Source organism: Heterocephalus glaber, unplaced genomic scaffold (genome assembly GCF_053883595.1).
Source record: "Heterocephalus glaber isolate CG9 unplaced genomic scaffold, H.glaber_assembly_v1.0 deba00000768, whole genome shotgun sequence".
Classification (NCBI taxonomy): Eukaryota; Metazoa; Chordata; class Mammalia; order Rodentia; family Bathyergidae; genus Heterocephalus; species Heterocephalus glaber.
Genome location: NW_028258162.1, coordinates 10,248,872 through 10,275,669, shown reverse-complemented (window position 1 = coordinate 10,275,669; position 26,798 = coordinate 10,248,872). Strand labels below are relative to the sequence as shown.

General features: G+C 49.1%; 1 protein-coding gene and 1 long non-coding RNA gene across 32 annotated transcripts in view; one reads left to right on the top strand and one right to left on the bottom strand.

The window, feature by feature from the left end:
• Kiaa1217 (KIAA1217 ortholog) overlaps nt 1-26,798 on the bottom strand; it is a 744,735-nt gene that overhangs the window by 15,604 nt on the left and 702,333 nt on the right. For 24 of the 31 annotated variants that reach the window (XM_087207135.1, XM_087207139.1, XM_087207140.1 and 21 more), the window contains 8 exons: nt 25,715-25,819; nt 25,207-25,256; nt 19,907-20,064; nt 9,972-10,147; nt 5,300-5,430; nt 4,364-4,511; nt 2,002-2,500; nt 630-795 (listed from right to left, as the gene is read on the bottom strand). In XM_087207135.1, the coding sequence (XP_087063261.1) occupies nt 630-795; nt 2,002-2,500; nt 4,364-4,511; nt 5,300-5,430; nt 9,972-10,147; nt 19,907-20,064; nt 25,207-25,256; nt 25,715-25,819 (1,433 nt within the window). The remainder of the gene's footprint in view (nt 1-629; nt 796-2,001; nt 2,501-4,363; nt 4,512-5,299; nt 5,431-9,971; nt 10,148-19,906; nt 20,065-25,206; nt 25,257-25,714; nt 25,820-26,798) is intronic. The other 7 variants (XM_087207145.1, XM_021240518.2, XM_087207129.1 and 4 more) reach the window with 1 other exon arrangement.
• On the top strand, nt 16,141-19,438 carry LOC110344927 (uncharacterized). The gene is made up of 3 exons (XR_002387890.2): nt 16,141-16,913; nt 17,909-18,002; nt 18,092-19,438. It is a non-coding gene; the product is annotated as an uncharacterized LOC110344927 (long non-coding RNA).

Genomic DNA, 26,798 nt, shown 5'->3' with positions numbered 1-26,798 from the left:
TAAATTAAGATGGTGACCACCTCGCTGGGCCGTGGAATCTCATGAGGCCAGCAGGCTTATATGGCCCACTGTTGGCCATAATACAACAGTATTTTGTGTTATTACTGACATGTTGTTGTTTAAACTTCCACAACTTGAGTTGGTTGCTTGCAATTTGGTCACAACCAGAACTGTAGAACAAATTCTCCAACTAGAATCACAGAAAGAATTAAGTCTGTGAACCAAGGTGCCACTGTGTATTCTAAGCATGTTGCTTTAAAAATTGCAATTTAAAAAGTGCTCTAGCATGCCCTGGGGCACGCACAAGAGCTGCCATTCCCTTTCCTATCTCAAATGCAGACCTCAGATTCTCCCAGCTGGTGCTGTGATATACGGCACATCTGTAGGAAATGCTGAAGCTGGGAATTTACGTCTTCCTTTACTGGATGCTGTTCTAAATGCCAATATGGAACATGGCTCCCCTGCTGTGGGGAGAGCTAAAATGTCAGAGGACCCAGGGGACACCTGGGGTTCACTCTTAAGAAGTGGGACACTGGTCTCACTGTCCAGTACGAACATGCGGACGAAACCAGACTGAGGACAGTCACCCGACCTTGCTCTTGAGGCGTCTGCTCCAGCCCTGACCTCACCTGACAGCTCTGGCTTCTCCACTGGGGCATCCCCCTTCGGTGGCATCTCTAGGTTTGGAATCGACTTCATGATGTTAGCCTGAGCTTCTTCCAGCAGCTTCTCAAACTCTTTCCCATTATAGTGCTCCAGATTTTGCCTTTTCTCTTCCCATTTCCTTTCTGCTTTCTGAAGGAAAATGGCAAGTGAAGAAAGTTTAAAAACCAGAGGGAAAAGACATGTTAGTTTGGAGATTTCACATCAGAGGAGAAAGGAGGGTAGCTCAGTGAAAGTGTCAGTAAGACAATGCCCTGGTTTCCATCTGTGGGACATGTGTGGGGACAGGGCCCCCTGCCGGCCTTCTGCCACCTACCACAGGGGGCTACATGGGCTCTGGTTTCAGCCCAGGGACATTCATCCACAGAGAAGCAAGCTCAGAAACCCCAATCCATTCCTTAAATCCCTGAGCACTTGCCATACATTTCTCCAACACTAAGTAACAAGGGACACAGATAATGCTGTCAAAGGTTTGTCTTCCACTACCATATTTTTGTTTTTCAAATTGAATTTTCAGTAACGAGGTGTTCAAATAAATGAATAAAACCCAGAACACACACTAACAATAACAAAAGATTCTATGTCCTGATTATATCACACGGAGCTCAATTAATATGTGTAATTACTGTTTTAATGTATAGGTTAAAAGTAAATTTAATGAGTAAACATCCTCTTAGTTCTACTTCTGTCCAAGACTGCCACCTGACCATCTGGATCCCATTGGCTTAGTTATAAAGTTCGAGGGGAGTATGTAGGTGACCTGTACGTGTCACCAAGTTTCACGATCAACATATTAAAATATTTTAAAGTACCTCTATTTATTTTAAATGACCATCCCTCCGGCATCCCTCCATCCCAGAACGCCCTGACACCCTTCTCTGCTCATCCCAGTTCTCCTATCTTCCAGGATTCCCGACAAACCCTCCCAGGTCTGCCTGCAGCATGCTGGAAGCTTCAGCCAGCAGCACTCGCTGGCTCAGTATCCTCAGACGGCCTATCCTCTCTAAGTTCCTGCTCAGTGATGTCACTGAGAGGCTGCATCAGCCACGGTGGGAGTATTTACACCATGGAAATCGGCAAGTGCTAGGAATCGGAGCTTTCTCCAAGAGAGCCAGCTGTCAAACACTCATCCGCACCCCAGTGACTCAGCTTATTACAGGTTCGGATGATCCTTCCCTTACCCTACGGAATCCCGTTTCTAGTCCTAAAAATCTGTCCTTGATGAAAACATCTGTGACCTACACAGTGCTCAAATATATCATCTCTCCATCCAGACTGAGAGCTCACTGAGGGAAAGGGTTGTTTCTGGCGTCCTAAGAAGCGGAAATGGGACGCTACCTCGATGGACACGGCCCTGTTCTTGGCACTCGCACTGTGGATTTCCTCAATGAACAGGCTCTGCGTGGCGGCCCCACCGACGGGTGCCTGAGGGGACTGCGCGGCAGGGGCGACTTCCGGCTTGAGCCCCGGAGGGCTGGCCGTGTATGGGTCAGGGCCCCCGGCGGGCATGCTCTGGGCGGGGTTCGGCAGAGCCAAGGAGCGCTGGGAGGGCTGGACGACCACGGGAGAGCTCTGCGTGCGGTGAGGAGTCGTGGCGGACAGGCCCAGCACTTCCGCCCTCACTTCCCCAGGGGCGCGGTGAGGCGTTGTGGCGGACAGGCCCAGCACTTCCGCCCTCACTTCCCCAGGGGCGCCGGGGCACTGGCGGGGCTGGCCGGGGGCAGGGGCCGCCTCCTCCTGATCCTTCAGGACTTCTGCCGCTGTGGCCTTTTCCATAGCCATGTACTGCGCGGCTTGGGTTGCGTCTGTGCCCTTCAGGAGCCCGTCGGTGACACGCCTAGGAGAAAACACGCACAGCAGCGTCAACCGCCCACACGTCACTTCCGGCTTATTCTGGGGCGCTCGAGGTCACGCACCCCAGAGCCAGGTGAGATGCAAACATCCAAAACCCAGAGCAGCAGCTCAGGGGTGAGGGTTTCTATAACAACGTCCTAAAGGCCTGTCCGGCACCCTAGTGCTCTCTCAGATGGGGTTCCAGGCCTTTCTCAGGAGAGTGTGGGGCCTGCCCGGACGGATGCCAGCCCTTCGCTGTCTGGGTGACAAGAAGCAAGCAGCTCGGTGTAGGATACTCTAACTCTTCGCATAAGGCTGATCACGTGATGACAGCTGGCGATTAAAATTCCCAAGGGAAAGTTTCTTTGCCTGTTACTTCTGTGTGGGATCTACTCAAAAATCTGGTCCAAGATGCTAACTACTCTACACTTTCCCAGTCCTGTTAAAGAACAAAAATAACCCCAAAACTCCGCTAAAATCTCAGGGGCTGCCACTATTGGGAAGTGGTTTATTCTGGTTGTTGGCAGAGACCAATAATCCCCTGGTGAGAGAGTAAGTTTTGTAAGGGCAGGGACCTCACTGTCCTTGTTTATCACGGCGCCCTGGCCCGGGCCGGCAGGCAGGGAAGGCAGCACAGAGAGAACGCCCTAATTTTCCCGGCTCCTGGCTCCGAGATAGGAGGCAGTCTCCACTCTGGAGTGAAACTACTGGCTCCCACCCAGCCCCACCTGACTCACAGTCAAAGTTCCCAAGCCTCAGATTCCACCTACAAGTAAGGGAAACATCAGCTCCTAAGGGCTGGGGATTTAGCTTAGTGGTTCTGCCACCTGCCTCGCAAACATCAGCTCCTGGACTACACGAGCTAAGGCAAGGAAGGGGCTCAGTTCAGTACCTGGGGCAGAGAACACGCTCAAACGTGTACGTTATTTTTACTGTTAGGCTGGGAAGAAAGAGATCTAAGTGTAACCCAGAGACAGTGCGCATGGCAGAGGGGAGTCATTTACAAAGGTGCTGTGGCAGCACAAATCTTGCATACTTAGATGTAGCAACATTTCCTTCCTTCCTTTCTTCCCTCTCTCCCTGTCTTTTTTGTGGTGCTGAAGATGGAGCCCAGCCCAGTGCTTGCCAGGCTGTTGCTCTACCCCTGAGCGACACACTTGCCCTTGCAGGCACTTCTGTCGGCAGGTGTGGAGTTCTGGAACTTCTTTCCCCCGGAAGTCAGGGAGCAGCCAGAGACTTCTCTCGGTCTTTCCTCCGCAGTTACCCTCTTTGGTAAGCACACCTGTCCATGAGGAGGCCCGCCTAGCCCACTCACGGGGATTTAAATCTCCTTTCTAGGCGGCACCAATAAACTCTCAGGTACGCTTTCAGACGGGAACTGAAGGAAGATTTATTCATTGCCACTCACTTTATTCCAATTGACCATTGGTGTTTCTGAAGCGAAGCAGGCTAGGAAACTATTTTAATCCATTCTTCAACTTCAAAGTGTCCCCAAACGCTCACCTTCAATTGATTTTTAAAAAATGTTTACTGTGTCCACTAACTTTATTTTTACACTAAATCATTTTGTGGCTCTGGGGATTGAATCCAGGGCCTCGTGCATGCGAGGCAAGTGCTGTACACTGAGCCACAACCCAGCCGGTGTCTGTTCACTGTAAACTCTAGGAGGAGCATGGTGTGCACGTCTGTGGCGAAGAACTGCAACCTCACACCCTCCTGCAACAGAGCTGGGGGCGAGGGGAGCCACGTCAGACGTCCCAGGTCGCTGCACAGAAGGCACTGCCTTCGGGCAGCCGAAATCAGGTGCAAAACCTGTACTGCCCGTCCACTAGCACCCTGCAGGCGCCAGCCCTGCCCACCGCCTCACCTCCGCAGCACGGTGAGGACGTCTGTCATGCTCCGCACACGCTTCAGGAGGCTGTCCAGCTTGTGCGGCTCCTCCTTCAGAAAGCGCACCGCCTCCACCTCTATGCGCAGGACGGCGCGCATCTTGTTTTGTAGGGTTGGAAATTCTCCTGCAGACCAAACCCGCCGGTGAGAGGTAGGAGGAAAGGCCAGAGCACCCCATCCACTACCCTGACATCCGGAAGCGCCCACAGGTGTGGAGTTCACGTGTGCATGGGCGCAGGAGAGAGCAAGAAGAGGGTCTGGTCGGGTGACCTTGGGCAAAGTCGCCATCCCCCTCAGCCCATTCCCATTTCCTGGGTATTTGGGGAAAGGCCAACTGAGCTTGTGGTGTTTTTTTTGGGTTTTCTGTGTGTTTTTTTGTACCGGGGATCGAACTCAGGTCCTCACGCTTGCGCAGCAGGCGGCGAAACCACTGAGCTAGATCCCAGGCCTGAACCTGTGGTTTTTAATGAGCTTGCCGCAGGGGTCCTGGCACACCCCTAATATAAAAGCCCAGCTCATATAAAAGCGAGTAGAATGTGTCCAAGGTCTTGTTTAGTCTGAACTCTTAAGGCACCCACATAAGCTCTAAGAAGACAGGAATGTTTGCCTGCCTTGTTCTGTAATGTGTCCCAGGTGAGCGCCTGGCGTGGGTAGGTGTTGATAAAGATTTGCATGCATGCACGAATGAATCCTTTACTATTTGATGAATTGTTTTGTGTTTTTTTGAGATGGCGTCTTACTGTGTTGCCCAGTCTGGTCTTGAACTCCTGGGCCCAAGGGATGCTCCTGCCTCAGTTTCCCAAGCAGCCAGGGCTGCAGGCATGTGTCACCACACTGCACATATTTGACAGGTTTTTAAACATCCAGGGAAACACACTTCCGGCCTCCTCCCCTTCAGCAGGACTTTACTCACCTTTCAGGGTAGCTACGGCTTCTCCCACTTGTCGCAGGAGGAAGGCCCCATCCTCCACGGCCTTTAGAGTGACCACTCGGCCAGCGGAAGAAGAGTCCTTCTTCAAGTCTTCCACAAAGTTTTCCAGCTCGCTGTGGGGAGAAGCAGAGTCGAAGATGGAGCCGGATGCAGAAGCCCTGGGTACGCCAGGCTCGAGAGGCGCCTGCTCACCTGGCCCCCAACTGTGCCCTGGGCCCCTGCCCCTCCAGAGCCTCTCCTGAGACCGGGGGAGCAGTTAGCACAGCAGCGGACGGCCCACTGCGGCCAGCCTTGGAGGGCTATGGCGGGGACAAGACAGCTTTCCCAGGCTCGTGTGCGGAGGTGGCCCTTGTCTGGAAAGCATTCTTCAGTTTGGTGGTGCTGATGCCACCTAAGGGGGGACGTGTGACAAGGGACAAGGACACACAGAGATGGGGAGGGTGTGTACATAAACTCACAGGAGAGTAAAGTGAGAAGTCTTCTCAACTTTGCTCTTTGACATCCTGGGCCAAATTCCTCTCGTGAGGGGCCGTTCTGTGCACTCAGATGTTTGGCAGCAGCTCTGGCCTCTGCCTATTTAGGCACAAGTAGTCCTTCGTCCTGTCCCCTGCACTGTGTGACAATCAAGACCGTCTCTGGTCACTGTCAAGTGCCCTTGGAGAGAGACAGCTAAACTGTCCCCGACTGGGGATGGGCTCTTTGCTCTCCACGCTACAAAGAGAAGAAATGACTACAGGTCTCATTTCTGGTGTGTGTGTGCATGTGTAGGGAGAGGCCAGCTCCACTCGAAACAATGTAAGTGACAACCGTCCCCACACATTACTAACCAGCCTAAACTTCCATTTGTACCATTTCAGCTTGCCTGTGAATCCAGCAAGAGAAAAGGTTTCTTAAGACTAAGGGAAAGGCTGCAGGAGACGCAGCACCACTAGGTGGCAGTAAGTGAACAGCGACTCGGCCTCCTGGAGCCTGGTCAAGGGGCCGGGCAGAGCCGAGGGAAGGCAGTGTCACCTGCGAAGAGACGGAAGAGCCTGCCCAAGGGTGAGCAAGGGGGTGGCACCAGGCAGCCACAGAAAGGGGTCAGCCAGGATGCGACCGTGGGGCAGATGACAAAGTCCCCCACCTCTAGGGAGTGGGACAGCACATTTAGTGACGTGCGTTCTGTTACGGCAAAGGCTTTTAGCCATTGCTGCTAAAAGGATGTCCTTTCAGGACCGAAAGGGAAGCCTCGCCTGCTCCTGCTCGGTGGCCCCTTCTGAGAGCAATGGGAGGCATGCCCTGTGAGGCACTCCCGGGGCTGCTCCCCCTTGTGGTGGGGAGACCGTGCTGTCTCTCCTAAGACCTGCTGAGAGGCATTCTCTCCCACGCAGGCCTGGACGGAATTTGCTTCTGAACAGAATGCTCTGGCTGCACACCCAGCCAACCTCCCACGGACGCGCTCCGGCCCAAATCCTGCTATGGTTCCATGCACGACCCGCAAGTCTGTCCGTGTGCAGCCGACCCTGTGAGCAGCTGCCATCTGACCCAGAGTCACCGCGCTGAAACCTACGTTCAGATCTCTTCTACACAATGAGCCTCCCGGACTTCCCAGCCTGCACGCAGGAGACGCCCAACACACGGCTTTCCTTCGCTGTGCAACACGGACTTTCAACACGATGCTGCTATTAAACAGTGGTGTCCTTGCGGTTCACGTGCTTACGAAAGCTACTTAGATGAAGCAGTGAAGATACATCTGCTAATTCAAAACGAAAAGGGACCATGGAGCTGCACATCAGTGCGGAACATCGCTTGATACAGTGCTCAGTGAAGTGCCGGCTCCTCTGCAGAGGGTCAGACGTGCACAGACGCCGCAGTTTACAGTGTCCCGATTGTTTTACTTTTCATTCTACCTTTGTTAAAAGAAGCATTTAGCTTGTTAAAATACATTTCATCTGACTGTTAATAGAAGTCCAACTATTATTTCCCTGTTTTTTAAAAAAAAAAAAAACAAAAAACAGAAGAGAAAGAGAGATAATCTTGACCCACTTTCTGTCCCTCATTTTAGACCCAAATTTCATCTCTCTGCACTCCTGACTGCTTTGCCAGCATGAAAGGAACTTACTTTTGGGGCACAAGCGGAAGAAGAGGAACGGAGCGTGATTAGAATCTCCTCATCTCCCGGAGTTGGAGTTTCTGGCTGTCTTTTATAATCTGTGCCTTCTCACTAGGCGGACCTGTGCAGGTACACCTTTTATAAGGTATAAGGAAACTGAACACAGATATTAAAAAGATACACTTTATGTATTTATTTTTTGCCCTTGACCTCTTTTCTTGTTGCTACTTCTACTGCCTTGTGTCTGGATGGTCACAGTGGCTTCCTGTGTGGTCCGACCTCTCTTCCTCCCATCAGTCCTGCACAGGACCCACAGAGCAGCCTCTGGAAAGCACAGCCCTCGCTCTCCTACCTCCCCGATCAAAAATCCTTCAGCAACCTCCTCCTCATGTGACGCTGCTTCAGCGTCACCCATGTGGCTTTGTCTAAGTTCCACAAGAGAAATTCTGGATGTGGGGTTGGGCCTAGGGGCTTCCATGGAAATCAGAAATCTAGGTTTAACGGGGCTTCCAGTGTTGGTCAGCACAGCCCGGACTGGCCTTAGGCGGAGTCCACGGTCGGAGGATGGGCTAAGGTTCAGCAAGACAGCACGAAAAGAGGAACGGCACAACCCAAGTGTGACACATCATTCGCATCTTGCACCCGATTATTCTGCGACACTGGTCTATCCCTAGTTCTCCAAGCACGTCCTCTCTTGTTCCTGGTCTGTAGCGCTGTCGGTTTACATGAATCCTCGGCCTTGGGGGATCTCTAGGCTCTGTGATGAAATCCACCAATTTCAAAGTCATCTCAGCGCAGTTTAACAGCTTCTGAAACTATTGTGTGCATGGTGCCGTGGTTGGCCTGTGGGGCACATGGAAAATAACTAACCCAGGCCTGGTGTTTCTGACCCCTGGGCTCAGAAGCAGTCTTTCCTTTGTGCAGGTTCACCTGGCACACATAAATCACCAGCCATGCGCTGTACCACCTTTATGTTCTGCTTGGTAGAGTTCAAGTGCCCTGTGCACAAGCTCACCTTATTCACTCACGGCCAGCTCACAAAGCCAGGCAGATAAAACCCTCTTAGGATCCCTTTTCCCCCTTATCCTTCCTATCTCATTCCTATCCTGAGCTACTAGCCTCAGGACTCGAACTGGGGTTAGAGATGCCTTTTCTAAACACCAGAAGCAAGAGTTATTTTAGCAAACCAAAACCCACAAATTTTAAAGGAAAGAACTTCTCACATTTTCATCATTTTACTAGAAAACTTTTACAAATATAAGTGGCTATACCGAAGTTTGAAAGATAAATCATTAAACCTACTTTTAATTTTTATTTTATTTATTTATTTATTTTTGAGTACCAGGGATCAAACTCGGGTCCTTGCGCTTGCACAGCAGGTGGTGAAACCACTGAGCTAAGTCCCCAGCCCTAAACCTACTTTTGAGTAAGCAGAATGTCACAAAATATTTCAGATAAATAATAGACTCATTAACTCATGGTAGGTGATTCACTCTATAAATGTACAAACTAAGTAAAAATTGAGAAGCTATTTTGAGATGTGAATGAATAGTGGTCTAATTTAATTTATTAGGAAATGGTAGCTCAAGTTCACTTTTTCCCCTCTAGACTGCCACGAGTGACACCCATGTGAATCAAACTCTGGGACTGGAACCAGGATGCTGTAAGCCGGGCTTGGATAGGAGCTAAGCTGTGGGACCGGGCACTTCCACCACTTCTGGTTACCCTGGCCATGAGATGAATTTGAAAGTTGCTCCTTTATAATCCCACTTTGGGAGATTTAAGCCTTCCAAGCAAAAGGAGAGTTACCAACAATAGAGGAACCTACAAAATTCCTATTCATTGTACTAAAAGGTGAAATAGTTCTAGGATAAACTTTTGTTGCACAAACAACAAAACATATATTACATGAAAGATGGGGCTGCCTCCTGTGGGGAAGTAATAAAACTCTGCTGATTTCAACAGTGACTCGGAGGGCCGGGGATTTAGCTCAGTGGTTTAGGCGCCTGCTGCACAAGAGCAAGGCAAGGATCTGAGTTTGATCCCCGGTACCAAAAAAAAAAAAGGTCAACAGTGACTCGGTCGATGCTTTCAATAAAGACCTTATGTAAGATTGGTAACAGCCAAGGAGGCATTGTTCACTCCAGATCAGACACATTTCACATGGAAATTCTTCTGCGATTTTTAACTACCATTGAACAATGAGGATAATTTCAGTGCTGTGTTCTTTTGGCCATTAGTTTTAATTTATCGAGATTAAACACAGACTTCCTACTCATCACTAGGTTTTGCCATTTGCTTCTTTTAATTTCATGTGCCGCTGAGCCCCAGGAAAGGGTGACACCCCAATCTGCAGAGAAACTGGCTCAGGCACTGGGGCTCTTGCTCTCTCAGGCTTGGATGCAGAGATATTGGGGTTCGTGGTCACCAGGACCCGAAGGACTCTGACTTGTCCAGAGGAGGGGTTCAGTACAGAGCCATGGAGAAAACAAAGAAGAACAAACACAAAGACAGTTTTCCTTTTCAGGCTGAACAGACTGGAAACCAGGCACTGCCACTCACCCTAACTTCTTGACAATCCGCTCCTCTTCGCGAAGATACTTTTGTCTCTCTTGCTCCACCAGGGTGCGCTGTCGCTGCGCCGGGTCCTCCAGCCTCTTCATGGTTTCCATCACTTTGCTACTGATTTCCAGCTCAGCCTTCTTCAGCATCGCCCTCAGCAGCTCCTGGTTCTGCAGCTGTTGAACAAAAGAAATCAGTCTTGAGTGGTTCTACCTGCCTGACGTGGTCCTCAGACGTGGACTGGAGTGACAGCCTCCAGCTGAGCATTTATTCATTTCTGTGAGAAAGGGAAGGGTGTACACCATGGCTTCTTCACTCAACCTCTGAGTTTCAGCAGACAGTGGACAAATGGACGCCATTTGTGTGGACTCTCTGTGTCTGCAGAAAATAGGACCCTTTTAGTGCGAATGGACACAGGGTGCAACTCTCATGGACATTTTCTTTTAAAGAGCAGCCAAGAACACTCGCTTTGGCGCTGGTAGACTTTGGGGGTCACTCCCCAAACTTTCTCCGCCGCCACTGTGAGAACTGAAGCATCTTACTGGGGCTTTCATGCCCTCCATTTCCCTCCAATCTACTTTCCTTAGCACGCACGGGCTCCTCGAGGTACCTGCCACAGAACACTCCACAAACGTTGGCTCAGCCGTGGGCTATTCCAGTGCCAGCTGAAAGGGAATCTGCGCTCCCTCGCTCATGACTCCCCGTACCGACACCTCAGACTCACAGACCCTTGCAATACCGCGTGCTCATCCCAGAGACACGGGATGTGCATATTTACGTCCAGGCTGCAAGAGCCAGGGAAACAAGGAGTCCCCGGGGCAGGACAGCTTTCTGACACAGCATCCATCACATAATCCCCGCGATCAGCCTTAGCAGCAGCGATTATGTTTACTTATTATATTAGTCCTGAAGTGCCCCTGAAATATCAACTGACGACTCAATTGTGTCCTCTGTTTCTGGGTTTCATACACTGTTCTCCAGCTACTACAACACCACTTCCGGGAGGGAGGACGTCTCATTGACTGCCCATGCTCTGTCCACACTGCACGAATATGCCATCTGACCATGGTACCCCTGGCTGGAAGCCTCATCACGGCTTCTGTGTTCTCTAAATAAAGACATTTTAACCTGGGCCACAAGCAAAGCCCCTAGTGGGTTCCAACACCTGCACGGCCCGATGACAGCCCAGCCTGGAGAGAGAGAGAGAGAGAGAGAGAGAGAGAGAGAGAGAGAGAGAGCGAGCGAGCCTGGCTTCAGTTTCTCGTTTTACCACTTGGTAGGAGCTGTGTGACCACAGGCGAGTCACTGTAGCAATCTGTGCCTAGATGCAGAGGCAGGTAGCAGTCCATAGCTCTTGGCCCGGAGAGGAGACCTAGCGAGACAACACACACTGTTCATGACAGCACCTGGCAGGAGTTTAGCTGAGCACACCCCAGCTGTTGTTATTGGGGAGCAGAAACGGGGGTGAGCCTGTGGTTGCGTCTGGGAGGAGCCAAGTACAAATGTGCCACCCTGGGTGAACCTCCCTGTGTGACTCATGACCGTGTCCTCACACTGCTTGTGCTAATGTCTTTTTATTGTGGTCTTAAAACCAGTCACCATGTGTTGCTGAATGTCTCCCATCTGGAGACTGCACAGTACACAACTGTTGCTGTGCTCTCTGCGGCCCCGTCCTGTCCACCCAGCCTTTACCCACACGGCTGTTCTCACCTCACTACAGGTGGCCAGCCACACCTGCATCCCTCAGCTTTTCCGACTGGCCAAGCTCCTTTCTGCCACAGGGACTTGGCACCTGCTCTTTTTGCCTCTTGAAATGGTCTTCCCTCCACCTGGTTAACTTCTGCTCTCCAAAGCGTCCAGAACACATAGTACATAGCACAAACTCAGTAAATATCTGTCAAATACACTTAATAAGCAGCAATGTTGATGATGCGAGAGAACAGTGGAGAATCCAGTTGTCATCTAAAGGGTTGAAATATGGAGTGGCCACGGCTCAAACTGGCCTCGAGCTCAGTTGGACTTCTCTACCCGGCTCTGACTACAGCCCTGGGGCCGGATTCCAGGGCAGCACTGAATGGCTCAGTTAAATGCACACAGCACTCCCTGCTATGGGAATGGGAGGCTTCAATTCAATGGCGTGGGAGGGAGGAAGGGCTAGTTTGGGACCAGGAAGTGGATCATTCAACAGGTCTAAAAGTTATGCACGCCTGGGTCCCACCCTTGAAAGATTCTGATTTAATCATCCTGAGGTACAGCATGAACACGGACGCTTTAACCTCCTCAGGTGACTGATTTCCCACCAAGGACGGGATCAGGATCTAGGAAAAGGGTCTCAAAGGGACAGAGGACATCAGTCGCCGTGATCCGTGGGGCACAGGCTTCTGTTGCCAACCCTGCTGCCCAAATCCACAAGCGAGCTCAAGTACACTGCTGTCTCTTCAGCAGTCGATATTATCAATGGCTTTCAAGCTAGAAACTATTGCTGGGAAATTTAAATATTTAAAATTCTTAAAATGGAAATTTCAAAGTCAGGAGAATTGAATCCCTTGAGAGGTGAGGTAACTGTTCAGGGTCATTTGGCAGGTCCGGTTCATGGTCCTTTGAGTTCAACCCGTCACTTGCCCAGCACCCGAAGCTGCCCTTCTGTCAAACCCAGGGAGCAGTGTGTGCCGTTCCCGCTGCAGCACACTTCCTGGCACATAGCAGGGATCCGGTTTCTCTCTGTCCTATGAAGGAATCTCAGCTTTTTCGGGAAGGCTACAGGTGCACACATATTGGAAGAATGCAACTGTGTGGAACATTCAAGTGCAACTCACTGCACTAGAAGAGGGAGGGAGGGAGGGACTCCCCTAGAGCTCTAGGTTTTATTTTCCTCCTTCCCAGGAAGAGGGGCTGGAAAAGGGGAAGTGCAGAAGGCAGGGAGTGGATCTGTGTCTCCCCAGATGCCCTGAATAACTGGTGAGCAGGACCCCAGATTATGGATTTACTTTTGTTTAGGAGGTGGTGCTTACATTCAACGGTTCTGCTTTTTAAAATCTATGTGTGGAGGGGCTTGGGGCAGGGGGCTGCCTCGCTAGCACAAGGTCCTGAGTTCTATCCCCGGTACCAAAAAAAATAAATAAATAAAAATTAAATAATAAAATAAAATCAATCTGTGGAGGCATTAAGTCACAGCTGCTTGAGTTTTGTCTAATTTTTACACTGGGGTAAGAAGCCTTAAAAACCCAGATACTGTAACATGTCTCATGACTCCAAAAATTTCTTTCATGATCATTTGCCATCAGTCCCCAAGTCTCAGCCCAAGGAAACCACCAGTCTGGTATCTGTTATTAGAGATTAGCTCTTCCTGTCCTCGACTGTCTTGTAAGTGGATTTATACAGTTCATGCTCCTCTGTGTCTGGCTTTGTTCATTCAGTACGCGGTTTGGTTTCCCTATTTCAGAGTGCTGGGGATGGAGGCCAGGGCCTCAGACACGCTAGGCAAGCCTTCTATCGCTCAGCCTTGGCCCTGGGACAGTGCACTGCTTTTGCAACCCTAGCCATATTGTTGAGTTTCAGTAATTCATTCTTTTACTGCTGAGTGATATCCTATTGTACAGATATACCAAAAACATCATATTTTTATATATTGACTGCATTCTGGTGATCTTACTAACTTCACTTATTTCTGATTTTTTTTATAGCTTCCTTTTGACTTTACAAGTATTCAATCTCATCATCTGTGAGTACAGTAAAGCCAATTACACAATTTACTTTCCCATCTGTGTGTTTCTATTTCTTTTTTTAGCTTTTAGTATTTGCTAGTCTTCAGTACAGTGTCACCCAGAAGTGAGAGTAGATTCCCTTGGCCTTATTCCTGATTTCATGGGGAATGTGGTTGGTGTTTCACCATCACAACAGTGTCTTCCATAGGTTAAAGAGGTTCCCTTCTCCCAAATTCCTTAGGCTTTTTAGCACCAATGGTAAACATGTCACATGCTTTTCCTGTGTTTATTGAAATGATATGATTTTTTTCCTCCTTTATTCTATGAATAAGGTCAATTTCATTACTTTTTTCCATACTGCAATAAAGTGGCATTCCTAGGATATGTACTATCCTTTTATACATCACTGGATTTCATTGCTATTATTTTGTTAAGGATTTGTTACATCTGTTTTCATGAAGGACACTGGCCTGAGGTTTTCTTTGATTATAACATCTCTGTCTGGTTTTGTTTTTAGGGTAATACTGGCTGCACAAAGTCACTTGGAAAGTTTTTTTATTTTATGAAAAAGGTTTTAAAAAAATTTTCCTAAAGATGTCATTCTATTGTCTTCTAACTTGTCTTTTCTGATGAGAAATAAGTATTAATTCTTACTTACGTTTCCCTATATGAACTGTCTGTTTTCCCCCTTTGGGTTGCTTTAAAGATTTTTATATTATCCCTGATTGGGTTTTTTTTTTTTTGATACTGGGAATTGAATTCAGAGGCTTCACACTTGCCAGGCAGGACTGTCCGCTGAACTAAATCCCCAGCCATATTTATCCCTGGTTTTTAGGCATTTGATTATGACATTCTTTTGTGTGGTTTCCTTTGTGTTTACTAGTCTAGGTCTTGTTGAGCTTTGTTCTGTGGATTTATAGCTTCTATCAAATTTGGGAAAACTGTAGCCATTATCTCTTGCATATTTTTCTCTTCTCCACTGAACTCTTAATATTGTTTTACATGTCACTAAATTTCAGTTCATTTCCTTCTTATACTTCAGTTTGGAAAGTTTCTATTGCTGTGTTTTCAAGTTTACTAATATTTTGTTGGACAGTGCCTAAGTCCGTTCAGATATTGTATTTTTCAACTCTTGAAAGATCTACTTACATACATTTTATATCTTCCATTTCTTGTTTCATTATGTGCCTTTAAATCCTTAAGAATAATTATAATAGCTGTTTTGAAGACTTCATGGTCAATTGCATTATCCTTGTCACTTCTATTAGTTTCCTTGGCCTCACAACATGGTTCAGGCTGACCTTAAATTCGCTTGTAGCCTAGGTTGGGCTCAAACTCTCAGCGATCCTCTTGCCTCAGCCTCCCAGGTGCTGGGATTACTGGCCTGTGCCACCACGCCCAGCTATATTGGCTTCTACTGGCTGATTTTCTTAAGGTGACAGGTCACATTTTTTCACCATCATCACCTATCTGGTAATTTTTGACTGGATGTTAGGCATGGAGCTTTGGATTTCTTGTTTTCCTTTACAGATTCTGGATTTTCTCCAGCAGTCACTTTAGTTACTGTGGATACCTCTGTCTGTTAGAGGCTTATTTTCAAGCTTTGCGAGGGCAAATCTTGGGTAGTCTTCCCTTAGGGCTAGCTTAGTCCTAAAGCCTTCCCTGGATATTTACTGGGTTTCCAGGTGTTCACCAAGGCGTGTTCACTCTCAGTCTCAACACAGGAGCAGCCCTCAGGCCTGTATGAGCCCGAGAAGTTTTATCTTATCCCCCAGCCCACCATGGCCTTTGCTGGTCTTTCCATACTAAGCACGCTTGGCTTATTATGCAACAGCAGACTCACAGGTTTATGCAGCTCCTTCTATACCAAACTTTCTTCTATTCGGTACTCCCTTCCACAAAGTCTGTCTGCCTCCGCTCTCTATCCCTTGGTGTGAGCTCCTCCACTCAGTGGGATGGCCCCTTGTCTGCCCGGGTTGTTCCTGTCTGCATTACATCTGCAAATTCCCCCAGCACAAGCCTGGGTCAATTACGAGTTTCACTTCCTAGGTTTCCACCTTTCTCAGAACCACCGTTCTGTGTTAGATCCATCACCCAGGTTCTGAAAGGAGTTGTCTCATACTTTTCACTTCTCCAGTTGTTAGCCGTGGGAAAGTCAGCCAGCAGAATTGCAGTTACACTCTCAAAACTGGAGGCATAATTTATTGAAAATGCCTTTGACATTTTTATAATCATACTTAGAAATAATGTTGTGGGCCATAAAGATTTTAATTGGACCAAATGAGTTATTCATACCAACTTCATGGACAAAGTAGGAAAATGATCAAATCTAATTCCACGCACCTCAGAACAGACCTGTACTTCATATACTCATTTTTGATTTCTTAGGGAAAATCAGTCTTGCTAACAGTGGAGAGTAAGATGGGACTGATTTTGCCAAGCTGCGGTTACATCAACATCTGGGAAGCGTCCCGATGACAGACCGCAGAATGGCTCCTGCCCATCTGGACATGTTCTCCTCAGCCTTAGGGAAGAAGGCAAAGATGCCCGCTCACCTTTGGGTTATCTGGGTGCTCGAGTTTCACCATGGCCTCTGGCCTGAAGATCTGGCTAAAGCTGGCTGCTCTGTACCCAGCCTCATGGCCAAACTCTACTATGCTAGTTCCATTTATTATTTCTGCCTGGCAGGAGAAAACAGGTCCAGTTCCCACGGCCAGCTTCTGGTGTGCCTTTCTCTGACACACATATTCCCCTGATCATTACCTTGGATATCATGAAAAAGATGAGACTTTGACACATTCCTTCGAGGCTGTATCTTATAAAAAGACACATTAAGATAACGTGTCTAATTTCAAATACAAGGGCTCTGTGTACTGTTTCTTATGTTGGATCCTCCCTTCTCTGAAAAAAACAATAGCAAATTCTCAGGAATCTTAAAGATGTAACATTATGTTCAGAATAACCCAATTTTTTATTTATCAGGAAGCAGAATCAGGAGGAGAGAGAGTTCAAGAAAAAAAAATGTGAGATTTAGAGAAGCAGACTCTACCTATTCTTTCAGTTTCAGTCATCTTATCTGGCCTCCACAGAACCTGAGTCATCTCTTTCAGAAACTTTTTCTCCACAGCACATGGAGAGGGACAGAAGTATGGCCACTTCGGAGGATCTGAAATTATTTTGGCAAAATCTAAGGACTGAGCCATTTTGGGGAAAAGATGCCATTCATCATTTAGAAAAAGTGAGTTTTTAAAAAGAATCATAGCAAGAAAGGTATGACAAAAAGACCGCCATCTTTTGAAGAGAACATTTGTTAAGTCCGAGACCCTTTTTCCTTTGTTGTCCTCCATTATTTGGGAGTGGGAGTACAGCAGTCAACTTCCACGTGGCGTGTGCCCGCACATCACTATGCACAGGACACAGCTGGAGAGCCACTGGCCACCAGGTGCTTTGCCTGAAGTCAAGGTCTTCAATCACTGTGTCTTGTGGACTTCCCTCACTTGTTTCCTCTCTCCCGCTTCGTGAGTGCTGACGATTCCGAACATTCCCAACAAGCGCTTCATGGGTCTGAGCATGAGAGCAGTAGTTCTTGCCCTGGAACGTTCGAGAACCAGCCTAGCCACTCATCCACACCAGTGATGTCTGACTCTAGCACGAGTGCCACAGTCGTAGTGTTTCTGCTGAGGGCCTGAGGTGGTTCTGACCGGCAGCCAGCACTGGCAGCCCCTCTTAGACTGACGAAGAGCAGTGAGTTTCGGGAAGAGGGTCAAGCTGTTCTCTTGCTCTTCTGCTGATGTCCCTTCGCCTCCCTGACAGCCCTTTTGCCCTGCTGAAATCTACCCACCTCACCCCCAGCCAGGGCCTGCATCCCATGCACATTTCTGAAAAGAATCCATCAATTCTGAAAATGAAATGCTCAAATATGATATGTTCACGGTCTAGGATATTCCAATGATTTAATTATCTAATTACTGGAGCTGGCTGCCAAGCAGAAAAGATTTTATTCAGTTTCACTATTTTACAACACAGTTCAAAGAACATTTGAATTTCTAATTCAATTTTTGTTCTTTTGATACTCTTCTGGAGAGTTTTGAGTACCTCTAGTGATAGCTCCATTACTGGGCTTATAATCGCTTTGAGGCTGCGCTCCATTTTTGGTGTATGACAATACGTACCCTAATGGAGAGTTGGTCCTGCCATCACTTAATTATTCTGAATTGTTTTTGTTTTAAATAGACTCCCCTGATGTGAAAAGACAGAATATTGAGGGGGAAGGAAGCCAACAGGATGCAGAGAATACAAAGACAGAGGGAGAAACAATAGCAACCAGGTTAGGAAACAAAGCCCTCGGGCCTGCTCTCGGAACTGTACACTCTCAGCTCCGAAGTACACTTTGCTCACTGTTCTTTATCTCCACAGAGACAGAGAAATCGAGCACTTCTGGAGCAATAAGGACCGTGTGTGGTGAAGACGGCATTCCTAGACCTTGACCAAAGCATCACTTTGTTAAGAGTCTGTCCTGCCCTGACCTGTCACGGTTCAAGGGTTTGCAGAAGGGTGAACCACGAGAGATCCTTCCAGTCAGCCTGGGGGAGGAGGGCCACAGGGCCCGTCTCGGCAGTGCGGTACCACAGCCACAAACACCAAGCCACGGCGTCACATCTACTTGACACCCATGAGACGTCCCGGCCAGCAAGGTGCTTCTCCTCTGTCCCCACAGCAGACCCTCCCAGCCTGCAGAGCTGTCCTTTGGCTTCAGATACCAAACAATGGAGTCTGAATTACTTTCCAGCATTTAAACATAGTTCATAAAAAAGCTGTATTTCCAGATTCTCCTGAAACTGAAGCCTCTAGAAACAGTGGGCTCTGTCGGGGGAAGAGGTGGGCAGACGGAGAGGCGACTGCTCTCTGAGGGGGCCTTGGCCCTCCGCACTTGTCACAGCACTGCTGGACGCCGAGGTCCCGTGCCTCTGTCACACCCTCAGTCCGACCCAACACTTCATTTCGTTCCAAAGTGTCTTTAAAATGGCAAAGTGGGGCCCGTGCACGGGACGGGAAACATCACAGATGATGTGACTCAGAAATGATTTAAACAAATTCACGCTGCATATGCAAGGGGTTGAGGACGCCATCTGAGAGAAGGGGAGGTCTGAACAGTGTGATCCGCTCTGCCGAACTTCATGGTCCACAGACACCAGGGCCAGAGCGGGGCTCTCAGACCAACTGCCCTTCGGAAATGGTTATCTTAGCCCCAATCAGGAGATGGAAAGGCGCCACTGCTGCACTGACGGACAGGACAGGACAGGACAGGACAGGGAGCTGTGACTGTCCCTTCTCTCCTCAGTGCCCTCCCAGCCCTCCGGTCGGTCGTCCCGGCCGTAAGCACTCCCATCCCGGCATGTCCACACCTGTGCAGCAGTGCCCAATCCTGGGTGTGCCTGCCTTTAGCCCTGCCAGAGGAGACACAGTCTAAACCAGGGCTGCGTTCTCGGTGCTCAACCTACCACCAAAGTGGATGTGTGAGACCACGTGACTGAAAGACATGGCCTGGACAAAGACAGGCAGTGCAGGCCCACCTCAGGCCACAACAGTATTCCACCCATCAGATCTGAGGTTTACGGACCAAGCCTCATCACACGCAGGGTTATGTTCCCCTCCCTTCTTCCCCTCCATAGTTTGTGTATTACTTAACGAAGGAAAAACGTAAGGGGAACTCAGAATGCACTATCCGAATAAAATGCAGATGTTTTTCCCAATAAATCATCCATCATGGCTTTTTGCCTTATGAATTCATCTATTCTAAACTCACGGTTTTAAATACATCGCAGTTCCTTGCAAAAGCCAGAAAGCCTGGCTGAATCCAGCACCTTGCGCCAGCTCCCGGGAAGGGGAGGAGCCAGTTACGCACCTTGAGCTGGCGGTGTCCCTGGCTGGGGCTCCTCGCCTTCTGCTCTCTTGCGAAAGCAGATGGCGAAGGTTTACATTTTTTCCGTGTGTGAGAGCATGCACTGCTTACAGAAGTGGGTGCAGAGACTGCAGTTCAGCGGACAGCTCTACACTGGGGTTATGGGTGTGAGGAACCAGCGTACAGTCGTGAGTGCTGGCTCCTCAGTGAGCCCCTGGGAAGGGGGTGGTAGGAAGAGCCCAGGAAGATGAGGCACAGCAGTGATGCAGGAGGAGGGAGGAGGAGAAAGCTGGCTGGGCCGCTAAGGCAGAGCTGCTTCTGTGCTGTACCTGGAGCTGCCTCATCTGCTGCAGCTGCAGCCTGAGCTCAGCCACGTTCCGCTTCATGTCCAGCAGGCTCATGTGGATGGCCGAGGTGCTGGGCGGCAGGGCCTGGCCGGAGGGTGTCGTGCACTCCAGAGTCTTCCCACCAGGAGCGTGTGGTGTGCCTAGGAAAGAGAGCAGCCCAGGACCTTAGACTGGCAGAGTGGGAAGTCTGAGTTGCGAGTCCCATCCCAATGCAGCTTACTGGGAACCCTAAAAATGCCATTTCCTTCATTGAGGAGAACAGCAATAAGTCATGCAGTGTTATGGGATGCAGTCTGTGAGTACCATGCTCCGGAAGTTCAGCGTCACAGGACAGAAGACCACGGAGCACGCACAGCACAATGCCACGCAAAGGAACCTGCCTGCCTGACTTCCTCCCTCCCTCCCTCCCTGGCTCCTTCCTTCCCTCACTCTTACGTGCCTCTCTCCCTCTTCCTTTTTTCTTTTCTTCTATCTTCATTATACACACAGAATCCAAGTAGGACTTACAGATCAGCAAGGTTTACAGTATGAGAATTAAAAGCAAGTGTTGTCTCTTCTTCAAAACAGTGCAATTGTCTGGAACAGGACCCTGGAGCAGATGCTGAGTCCATGTTACACACACAGACACACACACACACGCACACACGCACACATACTTTTAGCTCTCTTTCCTGCAAAGGAAACGAGGGACCTTTGGCCTGGGCCAGGCTGGCCTCACAGGGAGATCTGTCCCTGATGGGCACACCCTGCAGGGTTCCCTGGCAGTGGCCTGTGTTTCCATCGACACAGCCCACACAGCCGCAGTGCAGCTGAGGCACAGGCTAAAGGCGACGTGTGCAGAGTGAGGCGGCTCCTTGTTCCTGTGCTCTGCCTTCTGTCTTCAGCAGTGCAGCGAGAGCTGCTGCCACGCCATGCCCTGCACTCTGAGTGTCCATCAGAGAGCGCTGGGCTCCTCCCAGCCCTGAGCGCCCCGGGAAGCCAGGCGAGCAGACCAGAGGCACTGTAGAGGGTTCACAAAGGAAGCCAGCAGCCCACACAGCGCGTTTGTTATTTTGGGCCTCAGTTTCACTCATCAGCAGCAGTCACAGCTGATCACCTTTTGGTTGCCCTCGCCCCCCAACCCCAAGTGAAAATCACCCTCAATATGAGTAACAAAAGGACATCCAAGAACATGTCCAACACAGCGCCATGTTGGGGTTAGCTCAGTGCCTCCAAGGTCTGAGGCGAGACTGCAGCCTTGGAAATTTTCCTTTTGGAATCAATGAAATTACTTATCGTCACTGCCTGTACCTATGCAAAAGTGTGGTTTTATGCATATGCAAACACACACACACACACAGACGCACGCACACCATACACAGCATTTATACAAAGAGTGAGTTCATCAAGGTATTTCTCCAACCGCAAGGACACTGCTCACGGCCACCTCCTGTCGGTAATAAAAAGCGCTCTGCCAACTCCTCGGCCGGGCGGACACACATTCCTTGACATATCTCACCCCTTACCCATTCTGAGGGCACCAGTGCACCTCGGTGATCTTTAATTCTTACAGAAATGAGGTTCGGTGCCTCATACCATCTGTTAAGAGTTGAATGCCAATAACTGGGTTTAAAAAAATACCTTTCACAACCAAGCTTCCTTATGGAATTTACAGTTTTTGTGGTTTTTTTGGCAGAACCAGGGATTGAACTCAGGACCTTGTGCTTTCCAGGCAGGTGCGGTGCTACCGAGCTACGTCCCTGGCTTTACACTCACTTTTAAGGTGTCTTCATCTATAGCCTCTGAACCGCCCCATCCGGTGGTCAGCTCCATCCCTCATGGAGCGGCTCTTTGTAAGGGCCGATGCCCTCCTAGTTGTCCACCCAGTGGATGCTGTCCAGTGATGTCCCTGGCGACATGCGCGTGTCACTCTGCCCTGGCCGGTCACTTTGGAGCTTCCTCCCTCTTTGCCGCTCCCTCTCAGTCAGTCTCTTTTCTGATTCTTTCCTCTGCTGACCTCCAGAGTCACGGCATGTTCTGTACCGGCGGCTCCTTCCTGTACATGCTTCCTACAAAGATCCCTCCTGCCTCCACCACCTGCCATGTCCTCACACCTTTGTCTCTGGCACACATCGACCTTCACGTTGCGTCACTGCCGGGCGTTCTCACCAGCAGGTCAGATTCATCATTTCCTCTCATCTCCCCCAAACCTTTCTGTCTCACGAGACCTCCTCTCAGCCAGGGACACTAGTATCTACTCAACTGTTTAAGCCAGGAAGCTTGGAGTCATCCTTTGCATCTGCTTCCTAGTGTGACCTTGGGCGAGTACCTTAGTATCAGTCCCTCTCTCTGGTCCCTTACTTGTAAAATGCATGTCAGTGTCGCTGTGTGGGTTACTGTCTGGCGTCACTGCTGTTAGCTCTGAGTATTATTTCTCTTCAAGGAGTAGTGGAAAATGCTTCTGTCAGCTTCCCTTCCTCCTCTAGAACTCAGCATGTGCAAAGGGCCAGGGGTGAGGCAGCAGCTGGCTGAGAGCTAAGCAAGTGCCCTGAAATCTAGGTTCAGGATGGAGATGCATTTGGTGGTTGGGGACAGCAAGTGGACCCCCCCAGCTCGCATTCACCACACCTGGGGTCGAGTCTCCACCCACAGGCGGCCACTTTCTGTCCCCCTCATGCCTGCTTACTGAGGACAGTCAACACACAGTTCATATTCAGAACCTAATTCTTGTCTCTACATTTCATCTACTTCAGCTAATTTATGTTTTGGTCAGTTATATGTTATTGTGCATATTAGAAGTACACAGTTGATGTCAACTTAATCTATCTTGTGATAGGACACAGAGTTGGGATATGGCGAGACTGGCTGTCACTTAGTAGCTCTGTGGCTTTGAATGAATAACTTGACATCCCTGAGAGTCAATTTTCAGGTAAAAAATGGACAGCAACATCTTCCTTTATAGCATCACATGTGCTAAATGATGTAACCCACAGTACGAAACACACACTATAACTTGGAAGTAGGAGATCCCTTCTGTCCTCTTGTACTTATAATGACCTGCACATTTCTAATGTAGCCAGGCAGGGTTTCCCTGGGGCCAAACGAGTTGCTGGACTTCTATATAATTCTGTTTATTTGACTACAGGACAAGGATAAGAACTCTTGTCTTGCAACTTACTTCCAAGGACTCTGGAAGAATTAATATATTTTATGCATCATCCTATGCTGCTATGGCAACAGAACCCCTGCAGACCACATCTAGCCTGATACATTGGAATGAGAAGCCCCCAATTCAGCAGAGACCTGGGAGCAAGGACACTTGTGTGCTGCCAGGGGCATCACTGACCAGTGAAGCCTTTCAGAAGAGAAAGCTGGCAGTGGGTTCCCAGGGCCACTAAGCTCTTCATCCCTTTGGACTTACTGATTGCATGCGGGGAAACAGATCCAAGGAAAACACACTTGCTCCTTCCCCTGTGCTCAAAAAAGACATTTACAAAGCTTTTCAAAAGAGAGACGAAATAACTTTCTTCCCAAGGGACACGAGTATCTGACATAAAGAATGAGATACAATAACCGGTGTGTCGCCCGCACTGACATGTGTCACGTGTGCTGGGATGTGTTCAGTCTCAGGATAAGATCACACCAACTCCTTGAGGGTGCAGTCAGAAGTTGGAGAATCTATGCTGAAAACACCCAGAGTAATGCCTGGAACACAGGAGGCACTCTTTAAACGTTTGCTATTATTATCGTCTCACAGAGAGTGAAGAGGAAGAAAAGAGAGGACACACCCGCATGGACACAGTGGCGTCAGAGGCCAGCCACTCTAGAATGGACTCTGGAGAGCTGGAGGGTTTTAGGGTTTAGTACGTTCTGTTCTCCCCCCAAGTTCATAACAAATAAGAAAATAAAGAATGAGTAAATACCTCCACAACAAATTGGCAACTGCTCTGCAGACAAGTTTGGCAATTTTGATGAAATAATTTTCTGGCTTCAGCCAAGGCTACTGATTGACTTCTCAGCAAGCTGCTGGAAAAACAGCCTTGCTGGATTCGGAGCTAAGCTGAACTCAGCTAGCACGGAACTGGGGCCAAGAGGGGCTCAAAGCTAAGTTCCAAATTCTGTCCACTTCACTATGCTGTGCAAGATGAGTCGATGCGGCTTCCCCCAAATTAAGGGTTTGGCCCCACTTGCCATATGTTTCTGTGTAATTTAGCTTCTGAACATGTCCCTGCCAGGGATTTCTATTTCTAACCCCATGGGAGGGAAGGCCGCATCTTCTCCAGAGGGGCCTCCCTTGAGACTGCAGGAGAAGGCTTCACTCTTAGGAAACTGGGACACTGGGATACTCCACTGGGGGTGGAATCGGTGCTTGTTAGGGTTTGGGTCTAAAATGCCCTCCAAGGCCATGTGCTGGTTCCCAGCTGATGAGCTTTTAGAAGGGATTGGATCATAAGGGCTTTAACTTCATCAGAGGATCAATGCACTGATGGATGAGTAATGTGATGACCTCACTGAGCGATCTGCAAATGTAGGAGGCAGGGCCTGGCTGAAGGGAGTGGGGCTCAGGGGGTGATCCTGGGGACTGGACCTGTCCCTGGCCTTCTCCTCTCAGGCTCTCTCTGCTTCCCGACTGCCATGAGGTGAGTGGCTTTGCGCTGCCACGCTCTTCTGTGGTGATGCTTCTGCCTCCCCACAAGCCTAAAAGCAATGGAGCCAGCTGACCATGGACTGAAACCTCTGAAACTCTGAGTCATAAATCTTTCATTGTTTTGAGCTATCATTTTCAAGTGTTTTGTTGCAGTGATGGAAAACTGACTAATGTAGTCCTCTTTGGTGGGGGAGTGCTAGCATTTAAAAGGCAAAACCCTTTTCTCCTGCCGGGACCACCGATTGCTCCCCACTCGCTTCTGTCCCTTCTCAGCCACTCCCGCATGGAGCTGGGCTGGCATCCTTCCCAGTGACCTTCTGACAGCTTCATGTTGCTCGCAGAGTAGCACCTGAGTCCCCTCCACCTGCACCCCCCCTCCCACCTTTTGCTGCCCCAAGTCTAGCCACCTTCGCACCTGCTCTGGGTCACATCCCCACGAAGATGCTAACCCTCTTGGTCCAACACGCATCCTGTACTTCTCAACGCTCAACACACTTAAGATCACTCATTCTGATTCCAGCTTCTCAGAGTGCAAAGTTCTATGTAGGCAGCCATTTCTGAATGATGCCCCCTGTGTTTACCCACTGTCCTTGCCCAGCCAAGGTGGACCGGAGGCAGCCCCAGGCCTGCCGGAGCACCGAGAACGCTCACTCACCTGCACTGTCTGTGTGGCTCCTGTTGGCTGTGGTTTTCATCATTTTCTCACTGAATAAAAGAAAAACAGAGTCAGCTATTTTCCAAGATGCCTTTTTCAGGTCAGTGCTCGAAGCAATCAGCGGAGATGGGTAAAGCCATGAGGGAATTGTGGCTGCGATGGAAAAGGCTCCCAGGTGTGCGTGACACTGGGGTGGGCGCAGCGGTCACACTGGTGACTCTCAGAGGGCGGCAGACGTGTGGCGGTGTTGGCAGGCACTGTGCGGTGAGTGGTCCACGAAGCCCCATGCAGCGGACGCTCATTCACCCTTCTTGGCCAAAGTGTCACCTTCGTCCAAGAATTACCAGAAGGCAAACAAAACAAACCAAGACCCATGAATCACAGAGAAATGAATATTTTCAGCCTTGAAATGATTACGAGGAAACGAATTTGAATGAACGAATGATCTTAATGATTAAAGAGAAACAGGTGGACTCATGTTTCATTTGGATGGCCCGAGGCTTTTTACCTAGATGCATCTTTGCTACTACTTGTAATGGGCCCTTTAAAAAGCGCAGACTGAACAAGGCCAGTTAGACTGGCGATCTGCTTCTCCATGGCTTGCATCCTCTCTCTGGAAAACAAGAGAAGTGTTTGTTAAAGCTCTATTGACTTTCAGACTGGTTTTTCTAGGTGAAGGATCTACCTGATTATTACAAAGGTTCCAAAAGGTACTGGCTGGTTGCCGCGCAAGTTCACCCTGGCCTGGCTCAGAAAACTGAAGAAGAGCCCACCAGTCCTCGGCTGAAGTCAGGACGGAGGGAGGAGAGGTGAGTGTCAGCTGGTGGTCACATTAAAAACACGGCGCGGGCCAGCAGAGACCTCCTGAAGACGTCTCCCCAGTAAATTCTTCTTGTGTGTTTTGGAGCCTTTCTGCCCTGTTCTTATTTTACCTTGCACAAAAAGCTTCCTCCCTGGGCCCAACGATGCCCTGGGGCAGAAACTGAACAGTCACACACAGCTTTGAGCTGCTCTCCTCAGCTACAAGGTCACCGCCTGGTTTTGGAGTGAATGACGGAGAAGTTTGCTGGAGGTAACCTTATACCTGTCGTGTAGCCCAAGGGCAGCACAAATGTCTCTTATTCAGACCATGGAATATATGACTGAAGTGACTGTCTGCTTGGGAGTATATGGTATTCAATCTAATGTCATAGAAACTCTGGCTTCAAGGATTTTATAGGATAAAACAGGAAAGCGAGTATCTGTAACAACCTGATCGTCCCAAGACTTTAAGAAAATGTCCCTCCAGTTACTAAGCATGGACAGATACCATACTGTGTTCTCTCTTTAGGTCTTTCTGATGCCACATCAGGCATTTGAAATAGGCTCATGTTTCCGGGCCCCAGACAACGGTTGTTTCACAGAACTCTTATCATTATTTTCAATACATTATGAACACAACAGCACAACAACTAAGTGAAGAGTGGCGTCCCAATTCCCCTCCTGTGAATTCATGTGCACACACTCAGTAGTCAAAAACAGGAAAGGAAGAGAGTGGTGTGGACCTCTTGTCTACCATTATACCCCATCACCAGGTGCCCTAGCCTGAGTGT